General features: G+C 51.5%; 1 protein-coding gene across 1 annotated transcript; it reads right to left on the minus strand.

Moving 5' to 3' along the window:
* Positions 1-3,698: 3,698 nt before the first annotated feature.
* NKX6-1 (NK6 homeobox 1) lies at positions 3,699-9,111 on the minus strand. Its single transcript, XM_027971409.2, has 3 exons — positions 8,320-9,111; positions 6,402-6,574; positions 3,699-4,230 (listed from the first exon to the last, which is right to left on the minus strand). Exons 1-3 carry the CDS (start codon positions 8,981-8,983, stop codon positions 3,964-3,966), a joined length of 1,104 nt encoding a protein of 367 aa, XP_027827210.1. The 5' UTR covers positions 8,984-9,111; the 3' UTR covers positions 3,699-3,963.
* Positions 9,112-10,796: the final 1,685 nt, after the last annotated feature.

Consider the following 10,796-nt stretch of genomic DNA (forward strand, 5'->3'; position numbering starts at 1 on the left):
AAGAGAGTAGATCTTAAAAGTTTTCATCATAAGGAAAAAAAGTGTGCGGTGATGGATATTAACTAGATGTATCATGGTGATCATTTTATAATATATACATATGTCAAAACTTTATACACCTTAGACTTACACAATGTTGTCAATTTTATCTTAATAAACCTAAGGAAAAAATTTTTTAAATAAAAGCAGAGGTGTATTGGGCCACTTGCTGTTACTTTTTGTGTTTAAATCATGACCCCTTTAGCTGTCATGACTGATTGGCAGGCTTAATCAGATGCTTATGGCTGGTTAAGGTCCTAAAATTTTTGAGCATGATGAAAAATAATTCTTACTCTCCCTTGCTTGAGCTGTGGAGTGTTTCCTCAGCTTTCGTACCATGCTAACTCTTAGGAAAAACATTCCTGTTGTGCATACACGGAACTAAACCAAACCAACCATGATAAAGGAGGCCTAAGTAAGGTACCCCCCACCCTCTCCTCCCTCACTCCCAGTTTTATGGTGCCAGTTGCAACTGGTGGCCAGCTGGAATCCTGGGTGGAAGTAAATTAACTGGAAACTCCAGTCACTGGTGCAGTCCCCTGGGATAAAGGGACGAATGCCAGTGCAACATGGCCCCAGAGCGTACCTCTGGCTGCTGCCTGCACAACTCAGGGCTCATCAGTGCTCAGACTGGCAAGAACAGCACTCTGTCTGCCCTCTGTATATCTGCCTGTAGGATGGGGGCCAGGCCACTAGCTTTGACACTTCTCAGATTCTTTAAACACAAAGAGCTCAGAGAGAATGCTTCCTGAAGGAACTGGAAGAGGTGTCTCTCCACCTACCTAACTGGGGATAAATGCTATAGACCTAGCTGCTTCCCTCGTGGCTCAGACGGGAAAGAATCCACCTGCAATGCAGGAGACCTGGGTTCAATCCCTGGGTTGGTAAGGTCCCCTGGAAAAGGGCATGGCAACCCAGTATATTCCAGTATTCTTGCCTGGAGAATTCCATGGACAGAGGAGCCTGGCGGGCTGCAGTCTGTGGGGTAGCAAAGAGTCGTTCACGACTAATCATAGCACATTTACTTCTTGGGAAATGCTTCAGTCTTGGTTCCAAGTTTTCTATAAGTGATACTACTCTATTACTACTACTACTACTGGCATAATTGTTTTTATTATTATATTTCAGAAAGAGCATTTCTAATTATCTGGTGGATTGTTCCTTTCTTAGGAAGCAGGAATAAATAAAAAGTTGCTTGGCTTTCTAAGACAGAAGAGGGATGGAAGAAGGTAAAAGTAAGTAAATAAAGTAGATAAGAGACTTCATTTGGTGCAAAATAACAAATCATAAAGTGGTGCTTTAGGATAACAGACTTGCTCCACCGCTAGATTCTTTCAGAAAGAGAAAGATGAGAGACAGAGGGAAGGAAAGAAGGAAGTGAGGAAGGGAAAAGATCGATCTTATTGTTTACATCTAGGATTTTAATTCAAAACCTCTTTTGAAATAGCTACCTCTCTGTAAGACACACACCTTAGTCTTGCAAAAGTGAAAGTGAAAGTCACTCAGTCCTGTCCGACTCTCTGCCACCTCATGGACTATACAGTCCATTGAATTCTCCAGGCCAGAATACTGGAATGGCTAGCTTTTCCCTTCTCCAGGGGATCTTCCCAACCCAGAGATCAAACCCGGGTCTCTCACATTGCAGGCAGATTCTTTACCAGCTGAGCCACAAGAGAAGTCTCTCAAAGAGAACAGAAATTTAGAAGTTTAAAACTTATTAGGAACTTCATGGACCAATTAGAGAAAAGAAATAGGGCAGATTTGTATCCTTCCTTTGTATTAAACCATGCCTTGAGGAATGTAGCCTGCAATAAGTTACTTCGAGCAATTTCATTCCCAGTTTTTACTGTTTTTTTTTAATTTTTATGTCATGTGGGTCCGAACAAAACAGACCCACATTTTTGTTACCTAACACGCGCCTGAAGAATCTACTGAATTCTATTGATTTTTCTCCCTTTGAACACAAGCTCATTAACCTGAAACACTAAGGGGATAACTATATTTCACTGAGCCTGTCTGAAAACAGAAAGATCCCAAGACAGTAATACAGCTCTCTCCTCGGGATTCCCAATTTTTATTTTTTCACAATTTCAGCTGCAGAAGCTGTGATATTGCTTCCTTAATCCTAGAGAATCCTAGAGAAGAAGATTTCTTGAAATATAGCCTTCTCTATTGTAATGTTTAGCAAAATCAGGGGTCCCAGTTTTCCACCAACTTCTGTATTCTTACAACCTACTGGGGAGAAAATGTTAGCATCAAACAGTAGCATTGCCCCAACAGCCAGCTCCACTGCCTCCTCTCAGCGAAGAAAGCTAAGGCTGAATTGAGAAGCTATCTTGGGTATATGGAAATGAGGTCTCCCCAAAACCTCCAGGGACTTTCTCGCAAAGGAAAAAGCGATCAGGAAAAAATCAGACAGCACAGACAAGACAGCAGAGGCAGCCTGTTGGACAAGTCTCTCCAAGAAGCCCATTGAATGGGGCTGCATTTATCTTTCCAATCTAGGAGAATGAGAGATGTGACCTCCCCCCTTCCAAAATAATAATAATAATAATGTAACAATTATTTTACCCAAGAAACCAATATAAAATGCTTGTGGTCTTGACTTTTATTTGAGATCTCAGATGAGATCAAATGGTCTATATAAACCCTTTGATTCAAGGCAACAGACTTCTTCAAACTGTTTTTTAATTTGATTTATCCTTTGAAACAGAAAGTGCATTACATTTAACTGGTCTTGCAAAGGGGGTTTTCTTCTCTTTACAAACCGAATTCCTTATATAAATTAATAAAAGTTAAAGATGCTAATATATCACCGTTATTAGCTTTAAAAAAGAAAACAATTTACATAGTCTATAGTATTCTTATGATACAAAACACTTCAAATTCAATTACAGCAACTAAATGGAGTTTTCTGTTTCTGACCCAGAGCGGTTGTAACAATTCCCACCATCTACTTTAACACGCATTTTTATCCGAAAGGAGTTAAATTAAATACAAGCTATCGTAGCCCCATCCCTCCCCAACACTTTCTTTAAATCACTAATAAATAGCAACAAACGACTGTGCAATTTCAGAGGGGGACAGAGAGGCTGGTTGGGGGCCTTCCCTGGTTCCACGTCTTCTATTTCAAGTCCTGGACGGGGGAAACCGGCTCGGGGCCAGGGGTCGTCGGGGAAGAGCCAGAGAAAATGTAGGGGGAAAAGAGACTGAACAAATCCAGACCCGAGAGGGGCTCGAGAGGGGAGGGAGAGTGAGAACATTCGTGTCCACGCTTCTCCAATTAATTTAAAAATAAAAGGGGAACCATGTGGTTTGAATTGCTCTTAAAAGCGGGAGGGGAGCCGGGAGAAGGAGGTCCATCTTTTTATACTAAATTCCGAAAAGAAAGCATCTTACATTTTAAATATTCACAATAAAGTAACTTCTAGTCAGTGTGACTCACGATTTATTTACAAAGAGCCTTCAACAGGTTACTTTAGTCGGCACAGCAGTTTGCGGGGGAGACTTGTCCCTCTTCCCATCGGTGACTCCGAGGTCCCCCGCGCGGTGGGTGTCGGAGGGTCCAGACCGGGTCTCCGCGCTCCCCGCCCCGGCCCGTCTCCAGGCAAAACTGGGGTGGGGTGCGGTGGGGTAGGGGGGGTGGGGAGGGGGGCGGGGGCGGCGTGAGGAGGGGGAGGGGGGAACACAGAGACGGAGACGCGGCTGGGACACCAGGCGGGGGCCGGAGGGTGGCCCCGCTGCAGCATCAGTTCGGTGCAATTCGTGGTCTTGTCTGCCACGTCTCGTCATCCTCCGAAGTCTCTGTCCCCTGTCCCTGCTCCACTCGTAAGTTACAAAAATAGATATGTACATCTCAGAAAAGAGCGCGGGGCCCCGGCGGGCGGGAGACGCGAGGCCGGCGGGCGCGCGGGCGGCGGGCGCTCAGGACGAGCCCTCGGCCTCGGACGGGTGCAGCAGGAGCCCGCCGCCGCCGCCGCCACTGCCGGTCGACTTGTGCTTCTTCAGCAGCTGCGTGATTTTCTCGTCGTCCGAGTTGGGGTCCAGGGGCTTGTTGTAGTCGTCGTCCTCCTCCTCGTTCTCCGAGGCCCCTTTCAGCCGCTCGGTCTCCGAGTCCTGCTTCTTCTTGGCCGTGGCCATCTCGGCTGCGTGCTTCTTCCTCCACTTGGTCCGGCGGTTCTGGAACCAGACCTGGGAGACCGAGAAAGCGGAGAAGAGGGGAGATTCGAGGGGAGGCGGGGTGGTGGAAGGAATTTCCGCGGGGCAGAGGAGCCAGGCCGTGGCCCCCTGCTCCTGCGGGCCGCCTCCCCTCCCCCCAACGACGAGGCTCGCTCCCCCGCGGCCCTCCCGCGTCCGGGCCGTCAAAGTCGGTCTCCATCGCCCAGGTCTCGTCCGCGGATCCGGCACCAACAAACTGCCTGCCGTTGCCATAGTGATAGCAACACAAGAGTATTGAGGTTGTCACTGAGCGATTTCTCAGAAGAGGAAAAAAAAAAAAAAAAAAAAACCTTGGAAACTTAAACTGAGTTTCCCTAAAAGACTTCGCTTGCCTACTCTCTAGTTGGAAGTAGAAAACTTTTCCCCTCTGTAAAACTGCCTCCTAATGATTGCAATTCTATTTGTTTTTTTACTTTCTCAGATTCAGGTATTTCAAACAATCTGAAGCGTACTTGCTTTTTAGTGAGATTTGTGGGGAAAGACACAGCATTTACTCTAATAACCTCTGTTTTTTTCACTTTGGGATATTTGTTTGTTTCACTTATTTCTGGTCTGAAGACACACAAAAATGGTGGGTAAACACTCCCCTACCCACGTATACTTGTATGATGTAATGTCAGATAAAAAAATTGATAAAACACAAACCTCAAGTCAATGATAATAACCAACATAAATGCATGAAAATATTTAATAGCTTAGTTGAAATCATCATAGTAGTTTGTGTGTCTCTGTCTCTCTGGTTTAATGTTTTTCATAAAACCAAAGACCAAGACGAGAATCTTTATGAGTTACTTTTTTTTAAGTGAAATTTTGCCAATTACATTATTTCCCACTATTAGCATGCCTGGTCTTTCAAATATTATTTTAATATTGATCCTTCCTAAGACATTCATTTTTATACAACTATTTTAAGCCTAGTCATGATTTTTGACATTGTGTTTAATACACATATTTTAAACCTAAAGCACCAGCCATAAGTAACCAATTTCCCAAACATATTGAAGCATCCTCTCTTTATGTTTCTCATCCGTTTTCTCATCTGTTATGTATTTATGTAGAGAATCAGAATTGTTAAGAAAGTGATTTTTAGTTTCTTTATGCAGCTATAATAATTCACTTCTAGCCACGTAGACATATTTATGGTGACAAATGAAGACCTCCAGACTACTGTGGTAAACTTTGTACCAACCACTGCAAAAAAATAATCTTAACAGTGATGGTACTCTAATGGTCACATACAAAATCACTCCTGAAATGCACTAATATAGATATCTCTCTCTCTATATATATATATACATAGAGAGCACGATATAGCAAAGTGAAGAACAAAAGGGACTACTGGAAATACAGGAAACCACTAGATTTACGGTACACAGCTGTTTCCATCCCTTTATTTTTCAGGGAAAGAGATCGCCAATTTGATTCCCTGGAAATATACTGTACAACTCAATTATAAGCTAAGTGACATTTTAATTATAAATTGTCATAAACAGTAAAACCTTACATCTTTGATAAACTTCTGTTTCATAATACAGCCATAATCTTGTTAATTCACTTGGAAAATTACTACTCCAAAGTGACTGCCTTCAGACTCAGTTAAAAGCAGGTGCATCCACGTTAAGGGGTCAAATCTTGTGGATTTATTGGTTTTTGTTAACCTGTAAGTTAATACAGTAGCACTATAATGCTGATCTACATTAGGAAATTCTGTTAACTAGTGGAGCCTGAATTGACAAGCAAAAGCTTGAATATGCTTACAAATAGAACAAATAGAAGCTATCTAACTGGCCTCATCTATTCTCAGGGCTGATATTTCAGTAACGCTTTTATTCTCTAATAATGGAGAGTTCCCCAGCACATGCTGCTATCTAGATTAACCTAATTTCAAAGGCGGGGGCTTGATTCCTTTTGTTCATCAGCAGTTTGCCCGCCTGTGAGACCCAGAGCCTTTGTAACTTACTCCCCCCACCCACCAACCTCCTTCGCTGATCTCAGCTCTCCCCAGGCTCCGCAGACACGCACCCCTGGGTGGGTGGCTATTTGTTAGTTTGGTGTGTGTGTGTGTGTGTGTGTGTGTGTGTGTAGGTACACATGCATGGCGTACACAGGGGCGCTATTCCTCGAAGTTTGCAAGGTCCACTCACCTTGACCTGACTCTCTGTCATCCCCAAAGAATAGGCCAAGCGAGCCCTCTCCGGCCCGGCCAAGTATTTCGTTTGTTCGAAAGTCTTCTCCAGGGCAAAGATCTGCTGGCCCGAGAACGTGGGTCTCGTGTGTTTCCTCTTCCCGTCTTTGTCCAACAAGATGGATCCTTGATCTAGGAGAACGGATTTTTTAAAAGGGAAGGGAAGAAGCAGTCAGTTATGCGCGGCTCCACTGAGAAGAAACGAACTCCAGAAACCACTTCGCGGTGGGAACCGAGAGCATGCTCCTCTGCAGCACTGAGAAATGCTGGGGGCACTTACGGCCCCACGGCTCTTCCCCCCTTGGCTTTTTTTACACCCACCTGTTTCTTGTTGTTTTTTGTCTTTTAAGCGGGTGTGTTTGGAACTGCATTAAATAATCTTTGGCCCAACAACGACGTCCAACTGAGAGCTCATCGCTCAAGTTTGCCGAGGCTGAATCACTAGGGCCCTGGAAACGGAGTGCGGGGCTGGGGGCTGGGGGGCAAGTCCCCTTCCTCGCCCGCCTAGTCTAGTTGGAGGCACTTGGTCTCTGGGCCTTTGCGTGGGGACGACTAATTTTGTTCCTCGAACGCTTTCCTAACCTGTGCCCGCGCCACAAAGGGCGCCTTGTTTTAGAAACACAAGAGAGCTAAGTTGTCCCCCAACCCTAACGCCGCCGCGGCCCTAGCGGGAGGGGGCGTCGCCTTTGTTGGAGGTCCCTACGTGGCCGTCCGAACACATACAAAAGCATCTCCCCGACACCCTCACCCGCCCCCGCCCCTGCCAGCCACCCCAGTCTCGAGGCTCCCCAAGGGAGCCTCCACTTGGCTCCCCCAACTTCCCTCAGTTACTGCCGCTCCAGCCACAGAGCTGAGAAGTGAGACCGGAGACGTGAGAAACTTCGGGGACTCGGTCAAAAGCAAAGAACTGAGCGAGAAAAGGACCGGGCACTGGGCCCTCAATGCCACCCGGGAGGATGGGAGCTGCGTCGGCGAGCTGGCCAACTACCTAGAAGATTAGAGTGATCCTGGGCTAACTCAGTTGGTTTCCAGCAAGATCTTTGAGGGATGTTGCCTTCGCCCCCACCCCCCATCCTTGTCCCGCCGCCTGGTTCATCCTCCGGTTCTTTCTCCTATTAGGATGTTGAGAGCCACGACGCCCCTCAATATGGCCAGGCCCAAGACGTCCCGGCCCTTGGGGCCGAGGCAGGTGGAAAAAACCAGGGCCCAGCGGTGAGGAGCGGCCCGAAGTGGCGCTCGCCCTCGTGCACCGACCGCGGACCTGTCTTCAGTGGGCTCCCTGGGCTGAGTGCACTCGCAGGAGGAAGGGGGGGCGGGGAAGACGACCAGGTGAAGTGGGGACACCCTGGACCAAGTCGCACATGCAAACACAGGCGTTCGGCTCAGGGATGTGAAGGGCTCGTCGATGCCGTTCCCCCACCAGGAGGCCAGTGAGGCTGCGAAGATCGAATGGGACTTTGGCCTGAGACACGGGAAAGCTGGAGTGCGGGCGGGGACGCAGTAGCCCCTCTTGCCCTCCGCACCTCTTTAACCCAGGAGGGGCCTACGGTTCCCGGCCGGGCTGTTCCGGGAGCAGCCGGGGCCTCGCGTGAGACACACGTCCCGCACACCGCGGTGTGTTTCACGGAGACGCATGCACACGCGCTCTGCTCCGCGTGCCCGGGACTTGGGAAGAGGGGCCGCCTGGACACACCATGGAGCTCAGGAAAGCGAGAATCCCTCCCCGAACGCCCTGGCCCATCCTAAATCGTGTGATTCTGGCGCTGCCAAACTGCTCGGCCGGCAAGAGGGTGGACCCGGCCGCTTGCACACCAGAGGCCGTGACCTGAGAGCCGACAGAACAAGCACAAGTGGGCGCAGCAGGCGACTGTACTCACGAGGGGTGCAGGCCAGGCGGGCGTCCCTCCAGGGTGGGCTCTGCATCACTCCCGGCCAGAAGATAGGCGTCCGTCCGGGCAGCTCGGCGAGCGGCTTCGGGTACCGACCCACGGCGGCCACCGCCGCGGCGCTGGGGCTGAAGTAGAGCCCGGGCGGCGGCGGCGGCGGGCTCAGGCTGCTGAAACGGGGCAGGCCGGCCAGGAGCCCCGCGGGCGACGAGGCGGCGGCGGCCGCCGCTGCGGCTGCGGCCGCAGCAGCCGAAGCGGAGGTGGACGAGGAAGAGGAGGATGAAGAGGACCCGGAGGGCGAGGCGGAGGGCAGGGCGGCCCCTGAGGCCACCGGCATGGAGGGCCGGCTCAGGATGTCGTTGATACCGTGCGGGGTGGCGGCCGAGAGCTGCTGCGGGGGGCTGCCCAGGGCCGAGAGCCCCCCCGCGGCCGGGGGCTTCAGGCTGCCCGGGTTGTGGGCGCCCAAAGGCGGGGAGGGCGACGACGAGGAGGACGAGGAGGACGAGGAGGAGGGGGGGCCGGCGGGCAGCGGGGGGTAGGCGGCGGGGTACAGTGGGGTCTTCATTTCTGCCATGCTGTGCAGGGCGGCCAGGGGCGGGCTGCTGAGCAGGAACGCGCTCTGCCGGGGGCCCTCCATCGCCCCCACCGCTAACATCCCACGACCAGGCCGGAGCCTGCGGCCACGCAGCTAGGGCGCCGGCCCCTGCCCCTTGGCGGGGCTCCGGAGAGCGAGAAGCGCCGCGGGCGCGAGCAAGGAGGCGCTCGGCGGCGCACCCGGGGGCGACGTGCCAACGGGGCCAGGAATGCCGCCGCCGAGAATTGCTCTCGGAACTGCGCAGCAGAAATGTCCAAACACACCAGTGGAGAGGCGGTGGCTGGCCGAGACCAGCGAGCAGCGTCCGGGTGGTTTGGGCTGTCCTTTCCCTGCTAGAGTCCTGGATTCAATCTCGGGCTCCTCGTTTCTTCCTCACTTTTTCCTCGCCGCTCAAAGAGCGCAACCTCTCATCTTCTCCTTCTTGGAAATAAGCAAAACCAAACCCCGTCCGGCCCCAGAGAGCTCGTAACAAAGTTAAGAATCACCGAATCTTTGATGGGAGAGTTGGGGGTGGGGGGCCGGCTCGCTTTCTTCGGGGAGGTTCAAAGGATGCCGGGTTCCGCTCGACGAGCTCCAGTCTTACTTGGATGCCCTGCTCTTTCGGCCACGAGGTTGATTCGCACTCGGCGCGCGGCGCAGGGAGAGAGCGCATCCAACCCAAGGGAGGGTTGGCCTCTGGGCGGGCTTCCTCCGCCTGCTCTGCCCGAGGCTTCGGCGCCAGAAAGGGCAGTGCCACCGATCTCCGCGGCTCCCAGACTCGGCGCGCCGACCCGTCTTCCCCTGTACGCCACGGGGTACTAGAGTTGCAATATTGAAAAGAAAAAGAAAAAGTGGGGAGGAAACACACAGAAAAGCAAAGACTAAGTGAAAAGTCTGACGCCTTCAGTTATGGCTCCACTCGTCTGTCCACTTCTGCAAAGGGGCCTGGCGACCCCAGCCCCACCCCGCCCCCAGCGCCCTCTCTTCCTCTCACTCTCCGCCTTTGCCTCTTCTGTCTCGCATTTTCTTAGCGACTCCACAGGGTTCGCTTTTCTAAGTCCTGTCCTCCGGCCAAGCTGACCCCCTCTCCGAGGCTGTTCCACTACCTCTCTCTCCTCTCCTTGCTCCCTCCGGGCCTGACAGTTCAGATGAAGCTCTCAAAGGTAATAAAACATTTGCATCACTCCCTACCCCTCTTTAGCTGGGGGACGAGAGGGAGGGGGAGATGGGGGGTCCAAAATGAGAACTTTGAAGGACGTCACTCCGAGGCAGCCGGGAAGGGCGGGCCCGAGGAGCGGGGAGGGTGGGGTGCAAGCCGGGGGCGTAACCACCGTCTCCAATAGCGCTCTGCCTGGGGCCTCGCGTCGCCTCCGGGTCACGCCCACTCGGAAGCGCCAGGCCTTCCGATTGGCTGAAGGGGGCGAGCCGTAAGACCGCGCCCGCCTGGTTCCCGCCCCCTCCCACTTCTATCCCGCCGGTGGGCGGGGCCAGGGGCGGGGCCTGGCGAGTGGTGCGGTTCGGCCGCTGGGCCAGTGGACGCCTCAATTAATTGTGTTAAATAAAATGGGAAAGGGGAGGGGGGGAGCAGAGACGAAGAGGGTATTACTTTTTAAAGAGAAGAATAATGAAAACCCAGCCCTTTTATGGAAGAGCAGTTCATATTCTTCCCTCGCCTCCCCCTCGCCTGCTCTCGTCACCCTAGCCCCCCCTTCCCCCACGAGCTCACGACGCCTCACCTCGAACAGAGCCTGGTCTCTTGTAAAATGGAGCTAATGGAGCAGGCAGCCGGCACAGCCCTGGCCTAGCTCCTTCTTTTGAAGGGATTAATTAAAGGCCATCTGGGCTCTCCCAGGATTGTGTAAATTAATTTGTTGCTCCTTAAGCCTTGGAGATG

Source organism: Ovis aries, chromosome 6, assembly GCF_016772045.2.
Source record: "Ovis aries strain OAR_USU_Benz2616 breed Rambouillet chromosome 6, ARS-UI_Ramb_v3.0, whole genome shotgun sequence".
NCBI lineage: Eukaryota > Metazoa > Chordata > Mammalia > Artiodactyla > Bovidae > Ovis > Ovis aries.

What these genes read in the sequence shown, in the direction of transcription:
- NKX6-1 (XM_027971409.2), bottom strand. Translation starts at nt 8,983, where the DNA reads ATGTTAGCGGTGGGGGCGATGGAGGGCCCCCGGCAGAGCGCGTTCCTG. An exon ending in CCGCCTGGCCTGCACCCCTC is followed by an intron (nt 6,575 to 8,319) that starts GTGAGTACAGTC and finishes CCGTTCTCCTAG; the next exon opens with ATCAAGGATCCATCTTGTTG. An exon ending in TGACAGAGAGTCAGGTCAAG is followed by an intron (nt 4,231 to 6,401) that starts GTGAGTGGACCT and finishes TCGGTCTCCCAG; the next exon opens with GTCTGGTTCCAGAACCGCCG.